Source organism: Mustelus asterias, chromosome 14, assembly GCF_964213995.1.
Source record: "Mustelus asterias chromosome 14, sMusAst1.hap1.1, whole genome shotgun sequence".
In the NCBI taxonomy this organism is placed as follows: domain Eukaryota; kingdom Metazoa; phylum Chordata; class Chondrichthyes; order Carcharhiniformes; family Triakidae; genus Mustelus; species Mustelus asterias.
In genome coordinates, this window is record NC_135814.1 from 28,501,223 (window position 1) to 28,524,219 (window position 22,997).

General features: G+C 43.2%; 1 protein-coding gene across 1 annotated transcript in view; it reads left to right on the top strand.

Moving 5' to 3' along the window:
* Positions 1 to 22,997, top strand: part of LOC144504127 (low-density lipoprotein receptor-related protein 1-like) — a 1,391,705-nt gene that overhangs the window by 1,245,897 nt on the left and 122,811 nt on the right. Inside the window, exons 70-71 of the mRNA XM_078229303.1 lie at positions 272 to 388; positions 3,103 to 3,209. Coding sequence (XP_078085429.1) covers positions 272 to 388; positions 3,103 to 3,209 — 224 coding nt within the window. The remainder of the gene's footprint in view (positions 1 to 271; positions 389 to 3,102; positions 3,210 to 22,997) is intronic.

Genomic DNA, 22,997 nt, shown 5'->3' on the forward strand with positions numbered 1-22,997 from the left:
TGGTGGGGGGGTGGGGTAGGGGGAGCCTGGGAGAGATGGGAAGGTGTCAGCCACTCCACTCCGCAACTTCTCACCCCATTATACAGCACTCCCTCCTCAAATTCCCAGCCCACTCCTAGGGTAACATTAATTGTTGCCCCTCATATCAGTCTGCCACTAATGATATAATGGCCAATTCATCATTTATATAAGTTGACCATGTGAAAGGTATTTCTGGAGTAAGTATTCCAAGAGACTGCTGAAATCATTGCACGACTTAAATGTTTTACAGATGAGCGAACTTGTGAGCCATATCAGTTCCGATGCAAGAACAATCGTTGTGTACCTGGTCACTGGCAGTGTGACTATGATAACGACTGTGGAGATAACTCTGACGAGGAATCATGTGGTAAGTTCAACATTTGCTTTGACATTTGATTAACATTTTAGGAAGAAACATAATTTTCTCAGTGTTGACAATGATAGAAAATAGATTGCTTAGAATTCAGTTGCCAGCACGACACAACACAGATTCTCCACAAAGTTACTGATTAGTCATTTTGGTGCACAATCTTTAAAGACAGAGGATGAAGGAAGTTCCAGTTTATACTGCCCAAGGTGATATTGAAGCTGAGTTGACGTAGGGACAGATGTTGCATTAGAGGGAGGCTTATGTCTTATTTGACCTAAGAGTTGTTGATACAATCATTATGTATTAACAAAAATAGTCATTTTCCAATTTGGATGAAATAACGGGGAGCATTATTCTGCTATTTTCAACACCCCCTATCATTACCATCAAATTTGGAGCGCTTGTTGAAATCTGAAGACTTTCATAGGCCAATTCCCTGCAGCTACATTTGAAAATTACATGGTTGGATCTCACAATGCAGATACGCGGACAAACCAATGTCACAGAGGAGGTTTGGCAAGTGAGGCATTCCCCAAGGCTACAACTGCCAGACTTGCAATGACTGCAGAATAGTGAACATATGAAAGAAACTATTTCAGTCTCATAATATTCCAAGCACAAGAATGCAACTCGTAGCCAAATGACCATTTGTACGCCTGCATTCTTTTCAGACTTTTTTTTTGAGCTCTTCCAAGTTTCTCTTCGGGGTAACTGAGCTCGATTCTTGCTTTACATTCCGTGCAATGTACAAAGTTGCATTGCCATGATAATAAGCTGGCTTGGTTAGACATGCATAGTGTGTGCCTTACCTCTCAAAAAGATCGCCAGCTGTCACCGCAGCCTTCTAAACTTTTCCAAGGTACGAGTTTGGAAAGGTGCCCTTTGGTGACTGAGTCAGGCCTTTCAGTTTTCCAGCAATGTGGATCTCCAGAAAATAGTCCGGCAGAACTCCAGCAAGCGCTTTCACATAGCGATGAGCTGGCCCCATCTTCTGGTGCAAATTTTATAGCGTCGCAGAAGATGATCAAACATAGTATTACTGCATACATAATTAGTAAATAATGGCTTTCCAAGATGGGAAACGCAGGACAGTCTTTCAGGTTGGTCCAAGGCCTTGGTCCCCCATTGAAACAAATGCAGTCACCCTATAAAATACAGCGTAGAGTAGTAGACTGAGGGGAGCAAAAGGTCTGAAATGCCACATATCCATTATGCAACACATTTAACAACATTCCTTATTGTAGTAAGTGCATATTCTAAAACTTCCTTATAGGGAGTATTAAACAGAAATTTATCTTCTGAGATTTTGCTGTTAACAATGCTACTTCTCAGAAACATTTCTTTAATATTCAATTTCAGATTATTTGATGATGGGTATGAAACATACAAAAGAATAAATAAAATTTGATTATCTCAAATTCAGAAGCTTGTTATTGATTAGTGCAATTATGTTGATGATGAATGGGATCAGTAATAATAGGGAGAGTACAATTGAATTTGCCACTGAATCAGTCTGAACAGTTTTTTGGGGGTTGAGCATTGAATGTCAGGAAACTGTCAGAAACACAGGACTCAACAGAAAATATTTTTTCTTCTCAATTTACCCAGGGACATTACTTCTCCTCCTTGGTTTGCTGGGATTAATTTAGTAGCAATTGACATTTATATAGTGCCTATCATATAGTAAAAATTCCAAGGCACCTTAAAGAAGCAGTACAAAAGGTAAATACTTCAAGGACCAGAATGGTCTCTGGCTGAGGTTTCAATTAGTCTAGATAGAGCGGTGAGGAATTTCTCAGTTTTTTTCTCCAAATTGGAATGGAAGCCAGCAAATTGTGTTTGTGGTGTAGCTATTGCCATAGAGAAAGTAGAGCCAATATTGTGCACAGCAAGATCCCACAAGCACCATTGTTAAAGTTTATTTATTAGTCACAAGTAAGGCTTACATTAACATTGCAATGAAGTTACTGTGAAATTCCCCTAGTCACCACAAGTCCGGCGCCTGTTCGGGTCAATGCACCTAACCAGTACGTCTTTCAGAATGTGGGAGGAAACCGGAGCACCCGGAGGAAACCCACACAGACACGGGGAGAATGTGCAAACTCCACACAGACAGTGACCCAAGCTGGGAATCGAACCCAGGTCCCTGGTGCTGTGAAGCTGCAGTGCTAACCACTGAGCTACAGTGCCGCCCATTAATGACTGGGGAAGCTGCTTTCAGTGATGTTGGTAGAGGAATAAATGTTAGTACATAATAGTTAGATTATCTTGATTAACTGAAATGCAAAGCAGAAATTCTGCCAGATCCCATTAATAATCATTTCCTATCAAAATGTATATCAACCTTTACATATTAATGGTTGCCCTCGCACTGCCAACATTTATCAAGACTTTCTAAATTCTCTGCTCACTCACTCTGCTGAATCATCTAATTTAAGATTCAGGTATTTATTAGTTTTTCAAAGAGTTTCTGAATTTTTTACAATGCTCATGCACCCCTGCATATTAAATCTTCATAATTGGATTACCTTCTATGATTTATCGTTTTGTTTCAAATTTCATTGAAACTAAAGTAGTTGTAAAATTTAGAATGGCAGAACAACATTTTGCATTCAGGACACTCCACTGATCCTGGTTTGTGAGATGATGGAACACGACTTCCATAGAATGGAATTAATTATTAAATTAATTGCTTATTTGTTAAATATCAGCACTGCGTTCCTGCTCGCTGAATGAGTTTACCTGTGCCAATGGTCGCTGTGTTGCTGCCAGATGGAGATGCGATGGAGATTATGATTGCTCTGATAGCTCAGATGAAGTAAGTGCTGTTTTCTTCAATGACATTTCATAGATTATAGAGTATTAGTTGCTCCATTGTCAGTGCGATTATGAATTGCGTGTTTCAAGTCTAATCATCAATAAACCTTTTATTTAGTTCAATGAGATTTTGCTGAATATCTCTTCACAGGTAAGTCATTGACATAAATACTAGTTTCAATGCAAACCCCTCACCTGCATTAGCTCATGCAAAGGATTCACAGATTTATTTTCTAATACTGAATTCCTAACAGTTTAATTATCCTTCATGATCTTATATATGCTCAGACTCTTAATAGTATACTTTGTTCAGGTACCATGCTTTCCAAAGTCCCATCATCACACCCTTGTTCTCATTTCTGTAATTATTCTTTAGCCTCCTTTCTTCTCTAAAGTCCTCCAACTTTTGAACTAAAACAGCAAATCCTGGAAATATTCAGTAGGTCTGAAAACATCAGCGGAGAGAGAAATAGAATAAACAGGCTGGATCATAAGCACCAGCCAGGCTGAGGCGAGCAGGTCCCCAGCTTCATCCCACCCCATATGCGGCAGTAGCTAATCAAATCAGTTCAGGACCACATCAGGCCAATCGAAGGAGGCTATTGGGTTTTGCAGATGGCCTCTATGTTCCAAAGTCCAATCCAAAGATGTGCAGGTTAGGTGGATTGGCCATGCTAAATTGCCCCGTAGTGTCCCAAGATGTACAGGTTAGGTGGGATTAGCCATGGTAAATGTGTGGGACTACAGAGATAGGATGGGAGAAAGGGCCTGTGTAAGATGTTCTCTCAGAGAGTCAGTTAAAACCCGAAGGGCCAAATGGCCTCTTCTGCCCTGCAGGAGTTCTGCGCTATATGATTCTGGGAGGTGGAAGGGACCAGTTTAGTTGCCTGAGGGTTTCCTCCTAGAGTTAGACAAGGTGCCAGTTCTCTAGACAGAGACGGAGGTCCTTCCTGCCTTCCTAAGTGCAACTTCCGCTGTGAACCACACTGGAGAGGGTGGCCTGGCTACAAAGGGGCCTTCCTTAATTGAAGCTTTGGAGCCTCTATTTTGAAGTGCCCTCTTTCTCACTTACTAGTCATGGCCTCCTGTTGTTCCTCTGAAACTGGGGCAGCTCTAATTGTCCACCCAGCTCCAGAAGCCCATCCGCCATCCTGAATTGGATTTCATGTCTGTGCTCCAGCCATTCATTAGCCATACTCTGGGGATAATTGTATTGACTGGCTCTTTCTCCCACAAAGAAAATACTGCCCAGTGTTTCAGGTCATTGGTCATTAGCAGGACCTTTTGGTGAAGAGTTACATTGGCCTGAAACTTTGGGCTGGATTTTTCTGATTGGGTTGCAATCCCATCAGTTCTGGGTCAGAAACCCGGAAGTGACTTTTGCAGGAATTCGCCTGTAACCTTCCCCAAGGTCGTTAATTAAGAAGTCGTCTCCAGAAATCTTGTCCAGTTATGGATGATGATAAAGTAGAAGGCCCAATGGAAGAGTTGTCAGTGGTGTTTGGCTGGTGTTGCCATCAGGAAAGGTAGGTGCTCCTAAAGCCGGTGCTCCCAAGACAGACAGGAGAGTGTGACAGCACATCAAAATGAAGACACTTTTCAGTTTGGTGTAAAGTTAAGGGCGGGATTTTCCATGCAACCTGCCGTGTGTTTCATGGTGGCAGAGGCAGCCCACCATTGGCAGGAGGCAGGATCTTCTTGTCCCGCCGTGACCAAGGGTTTCCCATTGAATGCACCACTTACCCCAATGCGACCCGCAGCAGGGCTGTGCCATTGCCGGAGCTGGAAGATTGTGCCAGCATGAATGGCCGAAAAGTTCCAGCCCAAAACTTCCTTAGGGCCACCGTATTGGGCCATCACCGTGGAAGGTAACCCCTCCAGAGGGGTATACCTTCCACATAATATTCTGTGGCTGTGGCCATCACATCCCAGCGAGTCTGTTTTGGGGTGATGATGAAGAAACACCAATGATCTCCTGGCCTCCTTGTAAAATGTAGGCTCTGGTTTCAGTGAGGGTCCCAGTTGCTGTTGAGAAGATCTGAGTGGCATCTCTCTCTCTAGCGGCCAAATAATGGGCCTAATTGGTTAACCACTGCTGCCAGGCCGGTAGGCTCTGCTGCACTCACCCCACCTCCAGCAAATTTGCTCAGGGGTGATATGTCAAGCCCTGTTCCGATTTTGCTCCTGATTCTGCCTCCTTAAACTTTTCCACATGGCTGTTTGCTCTCTCCATAGATGCTGCCCGAATTACTGAACATTTCCAGCATTTTGTTTTTATTTCAGGTCCGCAGCGTCCTCATTATTTTGTTCCTCCAAATTGTGGTTGCTCCCCCCAGCCATATGCCCAGCAAGGTTTGCTGTTCTAATTCTTTAAGTCCAGTTTGCACTCTGGCCTCTGAAACTGTCCTGACCAAAGATGTAGAGGCCATTCGCTGTGACTGTGACTCTGTCCTCTTTAATCTTCCTTGAACATTTGATCCCATTGACTACACCATCATCTTCCATTGTCTCTTTGTTGTTCAGTTCCATGAAGTCGCTCTCCAATCGGTCCAATTGCAGCAAATCCATCTCCAGTTGCCTATCAGACTTGCCCTTCTGATAGTCACCCAGGCTTGTGTGATCATCCTTTCTGTCCTCAACTTGATCTGTCCACAGATATTTGAGTCCACATTCATACTTATGCTAAGGACACTCAGGTGTACATCTCCACTGTTTTGATTTGATTTGATTTATTATTGTCACATGTATTAACATACAGTGAAAAGTATTGTTTCTTGCACGATATACAGATAAAATATACCGTTCATAGAGAAGGAAACGAGAGAGTGCAGAATGTATTGTTACAGTCATAACTAGGGTGTAGATAAAGATCAACTTAATGCAAGGTAAGTCCATTCAAAAGTCTGACAGCAGCAGGGAAGAAGCTGTTCTTGAATCAGTTGGTACATGACCTCAGACTTTTGCATCTTTTTCCCAAAGGAAGAAGGTGGAAGAGAGAATGTCTGGGGTGCGTGGGGTCCTCAATTATGCTGGCTGCTTTGCTGAGGCAGCGGGAAGTGAGGACAGAGTAGTTGGGAGGCTGGTTTGTGTGATGGATTAGGCTACATTCACAACCTTTTGTAGTTCCTTGCCGTCTTGGGCAGAGCAGGAACCATACCAAGCACTGGTACAACCAGAAAGAATGTTTTCTATGGTGCACCTGTAAACATTGATGAGAGTCGTAGCTGACCTGCCAAATTTCCTTAGTCTTCTGAGAAAGTAGAGGCGTTGGTGGGCTTTCTTAACTATAGGGTCGGCATGGGGGGACCAGGGCAGGTTGTTGGTGATCTGGACACCTAAAAACTTGAAACTCTCGACCCTTTGTACTTCGTCCTCGTTGATGTAGACAGGGGCATGTTCTCCACTATGCTTCCTGAAGTCGATGACAATCTCCTTTGTTTTGTTGACATTGAGGGAGAGATTATTGTTGCTGCATCAGTTCACCAGATTCTCTATCTCATTCCCATACTCTGTCTCATCATTGTTTGAAATCCAACCCACTACGGTGGTGTCGTCAGCAAACTTGAAAATCGAATTGGAGGGGAATTTGGCCACACAGCCATATATAAGGAGTATAGTAGGGAGCTGAGAACACAGTCGTGTGGGGCACCGGTGTTGAGGAAGATCGTGGAGGAGGTGTTGTTGCCAATCCTTACTGATTGCTTTACCTTCCAACGCCATCCAACTGCCTGCCAAGCAAGAGATCATGAATGTGTCAAAATTTCCTTCAATTAAATGTTGCAAAGATAAATGTTCAGTATGTTGGCCTCCATCATAATCTCTGTTTCCTTGACACTGGTTCCATCTTCTCCCCTGCTCCCACGCTCAGCCGGAACCTGCTCATAAATAAGTCCATGTCCTGTTCAGCTTAAATTTGGACCATGCGACAAGGCCACAAATAATGGTCTCTGCATTGTTATTCACCTTTACAACTATCTCATCCACTCCATCAGCAAACCTTTATTTCCTCTTTTGTCAACTTAAAAATAGATTTCTTCAATGTCCTCCTAACTCTCATAAATGTTAACTTGATCAAAATTCAGCCACCCATATGGTGTCACACAAAACTTTGCTTGCCCATCACTTAAATCCTTAATGATTTCCTCTGGCTCCCTGGACCACATAGGAATAAATTTAAAGCCCTCATCCAAATTATTCTGTGGCCTTTCTTCACCTTTCCTCAACACCATCCCCAGCCTTGGATCCCCTCCTACTTGCCTGACTCTTTCTTTCTGTGCATCTCTCCCCCCTTTCATCTTGACATTTGAGGTAGAAGTTGCATCTGCTTTGGTTGCTCTTTGAACCTGCTGCACTTTACTAAGCCTCTCTCCTTTAAAAACCTCTATCATTTCAACTTAGCTTCCAGTTAACTCCCGGGTATGTGCTTTGTTCAGTGGTACCGTTAGTCAATAACATAAATTTTCTTCCATTATTTCTATTACTATTACCCACCTTGTGATGCTTTGTCTAAGATGCACTTTCCATACCACCCAAATTTGAATAACAAGCAGAATCTCTGGTCCCGGGGCACATTTTCCCATGATGGACCCGGCAATCCATTTAAATCTTTGTTGACTTCGACGGGACTGGAAGATCCCACCGGATGGAGGGACCAGAAAATCCCCACCCAAGGAGTGTAATTTTCCCGTCCTGTCCACCACGCCATCACGGGAACCATAGTGGATGTGGGGGGGCGGGGGGGGAGGAAGGGGCGTGATGGGAGGGGGGGAAAGGGGAGGCAGATCATGCAAAGGTCCATTGACCATGGGAGGAATTTTCCAGTCTTGGGTGAGTGTGGCCGGAAAATCCTGCCCAAGGTGTTTCTTCTAATTCGAGTGGAGAAAGCATAGAAATTTCTTGTTGCACTTCATTGAAAAGCAGGTGACAACAGCAATAAGGCTTGGGATTGATATTAATATGAACGCAGTCTTCGAAATAATTTTCTGAAGCTCAATGTCTACTGCTGTTTCCGTGAGAAAGATTAGACTTGATAGTGAGTCGCTCTTTATAATGAAAGCAGGGTTTTGCAGTTGCCTATAATAGGAGCAGAGTTAATGGTGGTTCTTTGTCAATAAAAGATTATGCTTAACAGCATCCTGTAACCAAGAGTGCATCAAGAGCTTTTTGACTGTGCTCTGAATAACCAAGATCACATGATATTATTTGTTACAACATTCATATTGCTAGCTGTAGGGTGCCACCTGCTGCCTTTTTTGAACAACTTCTCAAATTCAGTAAAATTAATATTCACCAGTTTTAAAGTCAGTGAACCAATTGTTCAATGTTTCAGAATTTTAGTATTCTTTGCATTAACTATCAAATATTACTTGCATCGTACTTCCATCAGTATGTTTCAAAATTGAAATAGCAGATATCCAACCCATTAATGATTATTTTAGTGGTTAATAACTTGTTGTTTAAAATAAAATCTTTGCAGATCTCCCTTTCTTGCAATGGCCATTTGCTGCCACACCACCCTGGATTCAGGATGATATGTGACCTACTGAAATCTCACTGACTGATCTTAACATTGCCCAGTAATCAGCTGACAGAGGGCTGAGCTATAAAGCTGTGAGAAAACTGCTTTCCCTCATTCTGTCCTCAGCCTTAATAGAAATCTTTTACAGCCGTCATATATTGCTCAGTCAAAATGCCCAGCCGTCAGCCCATTCAATTTTCTCCTCATGATGGCCAGAAACATTGGCCATGATTCTCTGCAAAGGGCATAAGTCCCGACATCAGGATAATATGTGGGCCCACATGTACTTAAGAAAAATGGCTAGCTCTCTGAACTGCAAGCCCGATCAAAGGGTTAAGAGCTCTGAGGCCTCAACAGTGCCCCTGAGAAAGTTGATGGGGGCTAAGGCTGCCAGGAGAACTGGGTGGGGGTGTGGAGCGAGGGGGAAGTGGGGGGTCTCCTTCATTGTGAGGTGAATTAGAAAATTATTTTCCATGCTGGAGGCAGGCAGGTTGGTCTAGCTATGAATGGTGAATTCCTCCCCCCGACCCTCACCTTCAGCAGTAATATCGGGCCCATAGAGGCAGCCTTCCCCAGGCTATGGAACCTGTCCCGGAATGCCCCTTCCCTGCAGCTTGTTGTCTTCCCACATAGCAGGGGATCGCTCTCCTGCTAGCCTAGTACTCAAGAAAATGCCCCTTAATTGGCTAAGTTGGCCTCCTGCCTCCAATTGATGGATGGCCGCGCCACTGCTATTCGTACCACTGGTAAAACAACCTGGCTACTGGCACTGCATCGGGAAGCTCTTCCAACACAGATCCCCAGCAACGTACCATCTCCTAACCTGCCACCCTCTGGACCGGGCTGATGGGAGGGGCGCGGTGAGTTTGTCGCTAAGATGCCAATCATTGAGCTTCAGGTGGTCCAAGCGAACAAATTTGCCAGCCGCCAAAATTTGATTAAACTTCAACCTTAAAGCTGAGCAGTTTACTTTGCATTTCTGTTCAGGTTTCATTTTCCTCACTTTTAGTTTACCTTTGCACCATATCTCAGTTAGGAGGTTAAGCACGTAACCAATACTTAGACCCAAGTACCACTGCTGAGTCACCTGTATGGCCACAGTTGGGGTTTAAAATGTGTGCATAGAATGGTGCAGCTTAATTTGTGATTTTTCTTTCCTTATTATCTATGCTCTTTCTGAGATTGGGACTAATAGTGGATTGAGCTGTCGGTGGTAACTTAAGCTCACCAATCTGTATATTCAAAATGGTGATTGGAGGATGCTGTCCCACCAACCTTTTATATAATTTGACGGTTGGCACAGTTTAAGGCATTTGCAAGGAGGTTCTGTCTTCTAGCTTGACTCGTCATATTTTTTCACTTTGTGGAATGGCAATTCCAACTCCATTGGGAGTTGTGGTAACAATCAAAGAAAGGCCAATCAAATATGCTTGATTTTATCTGACTGATGGATCTACTATAGAAACACCAGAGGATACTTTCAAATCCATCCCATCTTATGTGGACTGGATAAGTTATAAAAGTTATTAATCTGGAGTGTTTGTATTCACTGCTTGCTGGAATGCACTATCTCAAAAGATAAACACTCCTTGCACAAATCAGTAAACTGGGGGCACTATAGAAATTCCATTAATACTTCCTTCAGCATTATTTTTCTGATTAATACATCATTCAGCATTATTTTTCTGATCAAACTTTATTTTATCTTTTGTATGAAATGGTTAAAATCAAGCCAGTTATTCATAATAAGAACATAGGAACTAGGAGCAGGAGTAGGCCATCTGGCCCCTCGAGCCTGCTCTGCCATTCAATAAGATCATGGCTGATCTTTTCGTGGACTCAGTTCCACTTACCCGCCCACTCACCATAACCTTTAATTCCTTTATTGTTCAAAAACCTATCAATCTTTGCCTTAAAAACATTCAACAAGGTAGCCTCAAATGCTTCACTGGGCAGGGAGTTCCACAGATTCACAACCCTTTGGATGAAGAAGTTCCTCCTCAACTCAGTCCTAAATCTGCTCCCCCTTATTTAGAGGCTGTGCCCCCTAGTTTTAGTTTCACCTGCCAGTGGAAACAAGCCCCCTGTTTCTATCTTATCTATTTCCTTCATAATTTTATATGTTTCTAGCACATCCCCCCCTCAGTGTAGCCTCAGGTGAAAATCAATGATCTTCAATATTGAGTATTTTATCTGCAATAATAAATAAATGAGGGGGGGTTGGTTAGCTCAATTGCTTGGTAGCTTAAATATAATGCAGAATTAAGTCAACTGGCGTCAAGTGGCAATGTTGAGATGTCAAATCTTGTCCCAAAGCAGCTTGGAGGCCCAAACATGGTCAGAAAAGCCATTAAGTCTTGGCTGTGGTAATTCATAGAGCGCCATCTCTTCATCTTCCCCATGCTTGTGGAGTGGTGCCCTTCAAGCAACATATAACCAATCTCTCTCTTTCTGTCTAACAGAGAAAGATGTTTACGGTCATTTGTGGGCAAATGCTAGTTACTTATTGCCTAGTCAGTGAATACAAAATCATTTCATACAATCATACAGCTTAGAAGGTAGCCATTTAGCCCATCACACTTGTGACAACACTTTGAAATTGTAGTCCACTTAGTCATACAGATCTACTTTTCCCTGCACAGGGTTAAGAAAATTGGCAAATTGGTAATTGGAGGACCTGTAGACACTGGGAACTGTGCACTTTGGGTGGCTGTAAAGGTGACAGCCGCATTGAAATTTTCTGTGGTCAGATAATTCCAAGCAGGACCGGGTGACATACCCCACATTTCCCGAACTTCACCACTGCAAAAATAAGCTAAGCTTCTGAGCTGTCCCAGCTGCATCTGGGAGGTCACAGAGGTCAAAGATGTGAAGAGAGGAGGTTATCTTATTTGCTCTAAGCATGAGAGGAAACATGATTTTTCCAGGCTAGCAGGATTTCCAATTTTCCAGGAAGCCATCTGCAGAATCCCCCAAGTAAATTGGAGGGTGCTGGAATCAAAAAGATTATTTTTCCATCAATCTGCAGTTATTGTGCAACTATACACAAACTATAGCTTTGTGAAGGCCGACTACTCTGGCAGCAACCCTGATGCCATCGTTCTGAAGCGATCTGCTGCTTCACTCAAGAAGTGAATGTCCACTCAAGGACGGTGGAGGGGATTTGTGTGTGGAGCCAGGTGAGGTGGGTGAGGTCCTTAACGAGTACTTTGCATTCAGAAAGGAGAAGGATGTCGTGGATGGTGAGCCTTACATCAGTGGTGGGGAAATTATTGGAGAAGATTCTTAGAGACAGGATGTACTCACATCTGAAAGAGAATTGGCTTATTAGCAATAGGCAGCATGGTTTTGTGAAGGGGAGGTCGTGTCTCACAAACTTGATTGAGTTCTTTGACGAAGTGACAAAAAAAATTGACCAGGGCAGGGCAGTGGATGTTGTATATATGGACTTTAGTAAAGCCTCCAAAAAGGTTCCTCATGGCAGGCTTATACAGAAGAGAGGCTTATATCAGCTGAGACTTGGGCCAAAAGATGGCAGATGGAATTTAACCCAGACAAATGTGAGGTGATGTGATTTGGAAGGTCTACTGCAGAAGGAAATTATATAGTAAATGGTAGAGCCCTTAGAAATATTAGCATATAGAGGGATCTAGGTGTGCAGTTCCACAATTCCCTGAAGGTGGCAACTCAGGTGGATAAGGTGGTCAAGCAGGCGTATGGTATGCGAGCCTTCATCGGTTGGGCTGTTGAGTATAGGAATTGGAAAATCATGTTGCAGCTGTATAAGACTTTGGTTAGGCTGCATTTGGAGTATTGTGTACAATTCTGATCGCCATATTACCAGAAGGATGTTGATGCATTGGAAAGGGTGCAGAAGAGATTTACCAGGATGTTGCCTGGTATGGACTGTGAAGAAAGGTTGAACAAACTTGGATTGTTTTCATTGGAGCATTGGAGGGTAAGCAGGGATCTGATAGAGGTTTATAAAATTATAACAGGCTTGGATAGAGTGGATAGTCAGTGTCTTTTTCCCAGGGTCAAAGGGTCAATTACTCAGGGACATAGGTTGAAAGTGAGAGATGGAAAGTTTAAAAGAGATGTAAGGGGCGAGTTTTTCACAAAGAGGGCGGTGAATGCCTGGAATGCGCTGCCAGAGGAGGTGGAAGCAGGTTCTATAACAACGTTCAAGAGGCATCTAGATAGATACATGAATAGACACGGAATAAAGGGATATGGACCACATAGAGGCAAGAAAATATTAGGGAGGCATCTGTGTCGGCAGAGACTTGGTGGGCTGAAGGGCCTGTTCCTGTGCTGTACCGTTCTTTGTTCAAAAGGGTTCCAACCAGAGGAAGAAGTAGAGCTTTAAATTGTTCCAAGGTAATTATGAAGAGTTCATATGTAGTATCTAGCTTTAATGCCCAAATCCAACAGTCACGGTTACTTTATCCTCTCAAATTCAATATAGGTCTGCCCAGGCTGTTTCCTTATGTTCTGAAATTTCTGCCTGTATGCCCCAAGGACCAACCGATATACATTCAGCATCATAATCCATAAACATCTCTTCTGAAAGTGAAGCATAATCTTAATAAGCTCTACCCACCAACCTACACTTCAGAAGCAATGTCCACTTCATTTGTTTAGCTACCCTATCAAACAAAATAAAGAGTGCCTCTACATCCCTTTCCTCAAACATTGGAAGGGCTTGTACTAATTGAAATATCTCCCCACTGGACTTTGGGCTGGAGGTGTTTTTTTTTCATCATCAGAATTCTCCTCAGGCCTCTTGCTTTAATGGCAGCATTTTAAACTGGTATCCCCTTTGTCATTCCTTCTCTCTTGCCCTTTCTGTTCTCTTTCATCCCTTGTTAACTTCTCTTTCTTGAAGTCAGGTTTCCATATTTCAATTTATTTTCCTCTATCCAATTCAAGTTTTTTTAAGTTACTTTATATGTTGAAGCTGTTTTATTGGCAACTGAATCCAGGCGAACTCCACTTACTCACCCCCTTGAGAACATCCCTCTTGTATCTGTTCCAGTATTAAATGCTGCGCTATTACCTCGGCTATGTCTGCTTTCCTCACCCCGACAGGTAATTCTCACTCCAACCTATCTGCTAATTCATTAGCTTCCTCTTGGTTGTTTTTTGTAAACCAGTCGGGGTTAAATCTTTTGTCTGTAGAAAAGACTTAGCAACTCCTAATGCAATTTTAAATTTCAACCTGTATGATACATTTCACAGCAAATCTTGATCCTGTGCACAGCACCTCCATGTACAGTAAGTACACCTGACTCACCTGATGCACGAGCAGCATTCTGAAAGCTCGTGCTACCAAATAAACCTGTTGAATTTTAACCGGGTGTTGTGAGACTACTTACTGTGTCTACCCCAATCCAACACCGGCAACTCCACATCATACCTCCATGTATTCATTTAAGTATTTACAGATCCCAATTTATCATGAAAATTCTGGATGAGCCCCCACATGTTACGATCGCAGCTGATGTCATTACTAGAAAGGTCAGATCCCAGGGTGGAATCTGGGTCGAGAGACCCAAAGGTTTTTATGTTTTGTTTAGGAATGTGGAGTCTGGCTACTGAACAGAGTCACAGGTGTCAGCTGATGAACTTTTAACAAAAGAATTTATTAACCAAGAAGAAAAGAGCTATATTACATTACTCCTTCATCCACAACCATGCCCTTACAGATATGTACAGATTTGTAAGGATAACACAAGCTACAAAATCTATCTACAATGTTCACATTAAGTGAGGAAGCAAATGGGTGAGCTGTGATCAGACGTACCACAACTCAAGAACAAGTGACAGATGCCACCCAAACAAACTTCTGTGAATCTCCCATTAATGCCCCATCGACACTGGTCGCTTGTCACACCGTAAACCAACCAGTCTAACTGAAGCTCAGTCTCTCACATGAGGGTTGCCAATCTCTACTCTCAAATAGCTTTTAAGGGGGCTGGATGAGGAGAAATTCGGAGACATAAGTGTCATAGAGGTTTACAGAATGAAAGCAGGCCCTTCGCCCCAACTTGTCCATGCCGTCCTTTTTTTTTAAACCCCTAAGCAAGTCCAAATTGCCCGCATTTGGCCCACATCCCTCCATACCCATCTTACCCATGGAACTGTCTACATGCTTTTTAAAAGGCAAAATGGTACCTGCCTCTACTACTACCTCTGGCAGCTTGTTCCAGACACTCACCACCATCTGTGTGAAAGAATTGCCCCTCTGTACCCTTTTCTATCTCTCCCCTCTCACCTTAAACCGATACCCTCTAGTTTTAGATTCCGTTATCTTTGGGAAAATATATTGACCATCTAGCTGATCAGTGTCCCTCATTATTTTATAAGCCTCTATAAGGTCGCCCCTCAGCCTCCTATGCTCCAGAGAAAATGTCCCAGTCTATCCAGCCTCTCCTTACAACTCAAACCATCATGTCCCGGTAGCATCCTAGCAAATATCTTCTGCAGTCTTTCTAGTTTAATAATATCCTTTCTATAACAGGGTGACCAGAACTGTACACAATATTCCAAGTGTGCCCTTACCAATGTCTTGTACAACTTCAACAAGACGTCCCAACTCCTGGGACTCAATGTTCTGACCAATGAAACTAAGCATGCTGAATGCCTTCTTCACCACTCTGTCCACCTGTGACTCCACTCTCAAGGAGCTATGAACCTGTACCCCTAGATCTCTTTGTTCTGTAACTCTCCCCAACGCCCTACCATTAACTGAGTAAGTCCTGCCCTGGTTCAATCTACCAAAATGCATCACCTCGCATTTATCTAAATTAAACTCCATCTGCCATTCGTCAGCCCACTGGCCCAAGATCCCATTGCAATACGAGATAACCTTCTTCACTGTCCACTATGCCACCAATCTTGATGTCATCTGCAAACTTAATAACCATGCCTTCTATATTCTCATCCAAATCATTAATATAAATGATAAATAACAGTGGACCCAGCACCGATCCCTGAGGCACACCGCTGGTCACAGGTCTTCAGTTTGAAAAACAACCTTCTACAACCACCCTCTGGTTTCCGTCATCAAGCCAATTTTGTATCCATTTAGCTACCTCACCCTGGATCCCATGAGATTTAACCTTACGCAACAATCTACCATGCGGTACCTTGTCAAAGACCTTGCTAAAGTCCATGTAGACAACATCAACTGCACTGTCCTCATCTACCTTCTTGGTTACCCCTTCAAAAAACTCAATCAAATTTGTGAGAGATGATTTTCCACTCACAAAGCCATGCTGACTGTCCCTAATCAGTCCTTGTGTCTCTAAATGCCTGTAGATGCTGCCTCTCAAAATACCTTCCAACAACTTACCCACCACAAATGTGAGGCTCACCGGCCTGTAGTTCCCTGGTTTTTCCCTGCAGCCCTTCTTAAACAAAGGCACAACATTTGCCACCCTCCAATCTTAGCGATGATTCAAATATCTCTGCTCGGGGACAGGCAATTTCCTCCCTAGCCTCCCACAATGTCCTGGGATACACTTCATCAGGTCTCAGGGATTTATCTACCTTGATGCGCTTTAAGACTTCCAACGCCTCCTTCTCTGTAATATGTACACTCCTCAAGACATCCCTATTTATTTCCCCAAGTTCCCTAACATCCATGCTTTTCTCAACAGTAAATACTGATGAGAAATATTCATTTCGGATCTCACTCATCTCTTGTGGGTCCCGCACACAGATGACCTTGTTGATCTTTAAGAGGCCCTACTCTCTCCCTAGTTACTCTTTTGGCCTTTATATATTTGTAGAAGCTCTTTGGATTCTCCTTTGCCTTATCTGCCAAAACAATCTCATGTTCCCTTTTTGCTCTCCTGATTTATCTCTTAACTCTATTCCTACACCCCCTATACTCTTCAAGGGATTCACTTAGATGGAGAGAAATTTGTTGAGTGTATTCAGGAGGAATTTGTTATTCAGTATGTGGATGGCCCGACCAGAGAGGGGGCAAAACTTGACCTCCTCTTGGGAAATAAGGAAGGGCAGGTGACAGAAGTGTTAGTGAGGAATCGTGACCATAATTCTATTAGTTTTAAGATAGCTATGGAGAATGATAGGTCTGGCCCAAAAGTTAAAATTCTAACCTGCTGCCTATGCATGTCATGTGCCTCTTTCTTCTTCTTGACCAGGGCCTCAATATCCTGATTCATCCAGGGTTCCCTACTTTTACCAGCCTTGCCCTTCATTCTAAGAGGAATGTGCTTACCCTGAACCCTGGTTAACACATTTCAAAAGCTTCCCACTTACCAGACATCACTTTGCCTTCCCCCAGTCCCAATTAACTTTTGAAAGTTCCTGCCTGATACCATCAAAATTGGCTTTGCCCCAATTTAGAATTTTAACTTTTGGGCCAGACCTAGCATTCTCCATTGCTATCTTAAAACTAATGGAATTATGGTCACTGTCCCAAAGTGATCCCTCACTAACATTTCTGTCACCTGCCTTTCCTTATTTCCCAAGCGGAGGTCAAGTTTTGCCCCCTCTCTGGTCGAGCCATCCACATACTGAATGAGAAAGTCCTCCTGAATACACTCAACAAATTTCTGTCCATCCAACCCTCGAATACTATGGCTGTCCCAGTCAATGTTGAGAAAGTTAAAATCCCCTACTATTATCACCCTATTTTTCTTGGAGCTATCTGTAATCTCCTTACATATTTTCTCCTCAATTTCCCGCTGACTATTTGGGGGCCTATGGTACAACCCTATCAAAGTGATTTCCCCCTTCTTATTTCTCAGTTCTACCCATATGGACTCAGTGGCCAAACCCTCGGATATATCCCCTAATCACAAGTTTTCCCTAATCACAAGTTTTCCCTAATCACAAGTGCAACTCCCCCTCCTCTCTTACCTCCTGTTCTATCTTTCCGATAGCATCTGTACCCTGGAAAATTGAGCTGCCAGTCCTGTCCCTCCCTAAGCCATGTTTCAGTAATTGCTATAATATCCCAGTCCCATGTCCATGCCCTGAGTTCATCTGCCTTGCCCATCAGGCCTCTTGCATTGAAATAAATGCAGTTTAATCTGGACTTCCCTTGCTCTCTGCTCTGCTTTTGCCTGATCTGTCTGGTACGAGGATTACTGACACTGCCTTTACTACCTAATGTGCTCTCTTCAACTTCTGTGCTGTCCTCAACCTTCACTTCTGTCTCCCTACTGCTTTGGTTCCCACCCCCCTGTCAAACTAGTTTAAACCCTCTCGAGTAGCTCTAGCAACTCTCCCCGCCAGGATATTAGTCTCCCTCTTGTCTCCATTTTATCAAACTCATCAATACAGCAAACACCGTTATCAGCAAGCATCAATGCTCCAGCTTCAATGACAAATTCATGCGATTCTTCGTCTCTTACAACTGCAGCCGTCTACCTGCAGCAATGCTAGCGTTGCCACTTGTGTACACAGCCCGAGGACTGAATTCTTCCACATGCTTGAGGAACTGCCTTTTAGCTGTGCTCGGATCTCCAACAATACAAACATTAATATCACCACGTAGAGAAGTACCCTCCAGGGGTAGTTTTAGGAACTCCTCCAAAAAGCATCAGTAAGACTCCACATTTAACTTCATAATTACCATGAATGGTAGGAAAAAGTCTTGTACAAAGATGATGATACAGGTTCTTATCCTGACTCATCTCAAACACCTTCTCCCATTCCTGAACGGTCATTTGACTTTTAATACTTTCTGCTGTCTGTTCTTCTTCTGGTGTAACCCATCCCTCTTGAACAGGTCACCTCTTCCCCAGAAGAGATCCCAATGATCCAAAAGTCTAACTCCCTGCCCCCTGCACCAACTCTCAAGCCACGCATTCATCTGCCTAATCTTCCTATTCCTATTCCTACTTTCACTAGCACGTGGCACCAGAAATTACTACCTTCGAGGTCCTGCACTTTAGCCTTCTGCCTAACTCTCTCTGTTCACACTTCAGGACCTCGTACCTTTTCCTACCTATGTCGTTGGTACCAATATGTACAACGACCTCTGGCTGCTCACCCTCCCCCTTAAGAATGCCCTGCAACTGCTCAGAGACGTACTTGACCCTAGCACCCCCCAGCTCCCACCATCACTCACCTGTGGCCTGTTTATCTCAGCGGTCATGGGTCTCATGTGGGTTTAGTACCAGCAGCCCACTTCTCAGTTAAATTAATTTGGCTGTCCTTCTTGAACAGAGGGGAAATGGGGCTCTTGCTGATGCGCGACACACTCGTTCCCTCCATTAAATACCAATATTTATTATGTTACCATTCTGTGAAAGTATGTTTGCTACCTTCAGTAACTGAAGGGTTAATTACATCTCATAACTGTGAGGGAACCGATATGATCTTTTTTACAAACATAACAGTAGAATGTTTACCAAACCCCTTACTTTTGTATCCTATTCGCCAAAAGTAATTACATGCATTAAAGTAAAAGCCCATCTAAATTAAATTCGTAAAAAGATAAAATTCTGAAAATGCAATTAAAAATTCGGTTTGATGTTCAAAGGTTGGAACGCTAAGTATCGACACTCAATGTTATTGCCATTTATTAAGACTGGTTTCCCATCCATGCTTTTAGTGGACTATTCCACAGGTCATATCATGAGCTTCATTATTTCCCACATTAGCTAACCAACTAATGAAATCACCCGGCCGTGTTATCACAGGGAAATAGCATTACTCAAACAAACACAGAAAAAGATTTAGTAAGTGTTGGCTACCATCATAATGGTGTTCATGAATGCAAAGTGAGTCTCATTAGATTGGAGGCAGTATAATATCATAGAATAGAATCCCTACAGTGCAAAAGAGGCTGTTTGGTCCATCGAGTCTGCACCGACTCTCGTACAGGGTATTTTACCCAGACCCACCCCGTCCTATCCCTGTAATCCCACGCATTTGTCATGGCTAATCCTATCTAACCTACACATCTTGGGACACTAAGGGGCAATTTAGCATGGCCAATCCACCTAACCTGCACACCTTTGGAAGCATAATTTAAAAGGTAAGACAACAAAGGTGATTCCAGCCAATTAGCATATTTCAACAGCAGGTAAAATAATAAGGCAGAGCCTTCAAGTTTGGAACGGGCATAAGAGACACAGAGATTTGGATTAGCCACGTTTAAAATGTCTGATTGTCCGTTCCATTGAAGCCATTCGCTCCAGCCTGTAAATACACCTGCAGAAGCTGAACATTTCACCAGTAGAATCATTAGTAGCAGTTAACATGCAAATTACATGGATAGTAACCTTTTATTTCATAACGGCGTGGCTTTAGAAAGTGAAGGCCCGTTTGACAAACCTCAAAGGTTTACTTTGAGAAAGTGGTATCCCAAGTGGCTTGTGCAAGGGCGAATGATGTACTTGGACTTCCAGAAAGCTTTTACAAAACCCCCCCGATTCTAACTTCAAGTCATGCTAATTCCGAGGAATAGGAACAACTTGCATTGATATGGCACCTCTAAAATAATAAAATGGTCTAATGCGCTTCCCAGATGCATTAACAAGAAACAAATGGCACTGGACCACATCAGGAGACATTAGGACAGATGACCAAAAACTTGGTTGAACAGGTAATATTAAAGAATGTCGGAAAGGAGGACAGAAAGATAGAGAGGCAGAAAACTGAAAGGGAAGAATATAATATATGTTAACAGAGAGGGCATGGGAGTAGTGCTAAGTGAAACATTACAAAGATCACACGACTGGCACTTTGCTGCTTCTCAGCTGAACAATGACGATTGGATTCGATCCAAAATATATTGGTCAGATTCACAGACAATATTAACCTGAAGGAGCATAAGGTGGTGGCTGAGCCTGCTGAAGACAGGGAGCTGGAAAGCCAGCGAGATAAAACATACAAGTGGGCGCGGCGGCGGGGCTGTGCCAGATGAAATTCAGTGCAGTTAAATGTAATTTATTGCACATTGGAAGAAAAAATTGGCAGTACATTTATTCTATTTATGGTGTTGAAATAGCGAGGGAAGAAATTGAAAGTGATTTAGAGTTAGCAATAGACTTGACACTTGACATTCCCAGTCACTGTGGCAGAGCAATCGACAAAACAAATGGAATGCCGAACTACATTGTTAAATCAGTGTGGAGTCGAATTCAGAGATGTCACGTTAAAACTTTATAATACTCTGCCCAAACTTCAACTTAAATATTGGGCCCAGCCACCGAGACAAAGGAGAAACGTTCAAACTCTGAAGGTTGCTAAAAAAAAAACCTGAGGCTGCACCACAATGTCAGAGAACTGATTTATGAGGACTATCAGAGAAACTAAAGCTCTCTATAGCTCTCAAAGGTGGCAACTCAGAAGGAAGTTATGAAGAGGTTTATAAAAGGTAAGTCCAGAACATGACTTCCAGTTAAACGAGACAAGGAGACTCAGGCTGAAACTGGTAAAAGTCAAATATAGGCTCGATGACAGAAAGGTTTTCTGTGCTTTTGATGAACATGTGGGACAGTTTCAGCTGAATTGACCTTGTGGGGCATTTTGCCCAAAAGATTACAGAGTTTCAAGCACAAGCTACATTCAATGCAAGTCAAGTTTCCACGACCTTTAGTTTCATCTCTTCCCGAACTGGGGTGGGGTGCGGATGGGGGGGGGGGGGGGGGGGGTGGTGTGGCCTGGTGGCACAGTGGTTTGCACTGCTGCCTCACGGTGTCAGGTACCAAGATTCAGTTCCGGCCTTGGGTCATTGTGTGGAGTTTGCACATTCTCCCCTTGTCTGCGTGGGTTTCCTCTGGGTCCTCCGGTTTTGTCCCACAGTCCAAAAATGTGTGGGTTAGGTTGATTGGCCATGCTAAATTGACCTTAGTGTCAGGGGATTGGTGGGGTAAATGTGTGAGGTTATGGGAATAGGGCCTGGGTGGAATTGTGGTTGGTGTGGACTTGATGGGCCGAATTGCCTCCTTCTGCACTGTAGGGATTCTATAGCCTTTGGTGATGGTTCAAATAAAGGGAGCCAGAAGTCAACCTCATCCGCTAAGCTGGGTTGCGCCCTCTGTTGTGTATTTGGAGACATAATACTTGGAAGCACTGGTTTAAAAATGAATGGAACTTTCTTGGTGGTGTACTGTCTCTTCCATGGCTGCTGCTCCTGCTTTCCAACTTATGATCTCTTGTCCATTTGCATACATTATTACATTACCACAGCAGGGCTCCACAGTGCACCAATACGATCAAATACTAATGAATAACATTCCACCCACCGCGCCCCCGCTTTATTTAAATGTACACAAAGCATGTTCAACATGGACAATAGTCAATGAGTCAATTACTATTAATAAGACAGACGTTTTGGAGATTGTTGCTCTCGAAACCTTTGACGGCGCACCTCTGCCGTTTTCTTCTTCATCTTCACTGGTGTGAACCTCTGACGCTGTTGTCTTTCCTCTGACGTCACCGGTGGTTGCATTAACCGGCATTGACATGGAAACTGGAGGTTGTCTCTGCGCCTGAGCAGAGGGTGAGGTGTTGACTTCCTCAACGATGTCTGTGGTGTTTGGGTTGTAGGAAATCCTGGCGAGGTAAGTCTGAACCTATATTTCCAACAAGCTCTAATCTTATCAGGCCTGTTTTTCCAGTCAGGAACTGGTCTGCATGTCTCCTCTAGATAATGTCATCACTGATCTGGACAATATAAGAGACAGGTCCAGCCTGTGCAAGGACTGTAGCAGGAACCCATTTCTCCCCCGTGATGACGTTCTAAGCCAAAACTCCTTGTCCTTAATGGAAAATTCTGTGTTTTGCTTTGCTTTTCCTGTCATTCCACATTTGCGTGTTGTTGCTGCCACAGTTTTTAGAGGTTTTAAAAGCCCAGATGCGGAACACAATTGTCTTTTTATCATGAGTAAGTCAGGAGAAGCCAGGAGAAGTAGAATGTGTGGTATTCCAGCAGACAATTCAGCACAGTAAAAGCACCAACTTGTATAACACTTTCTTACAAATAGCCATCACGAGAGATGCTGCTGCAGACCTTTCCAGCAAGAATTTGTTAAAGCATTTGACAAGCTAACCTTGTTCCTTGGTTGCTTTCAAGGTGTGTGTCAGGGTTTGGACAGAGTTTTCTGCTAATGAATTAGCAGCAGGGTGATACTGTGCAGAATAATATGTTGCATCGAAGATAAAAACTAGAAGCTGGAGTAGGCCATTCAGCCCTTTGAGCCTACTCCACCATTCATTTTGATCATGGCTGATCATCAAAATCAATACCCTGATCTCGCCTTCTCCCCACATCCCTTG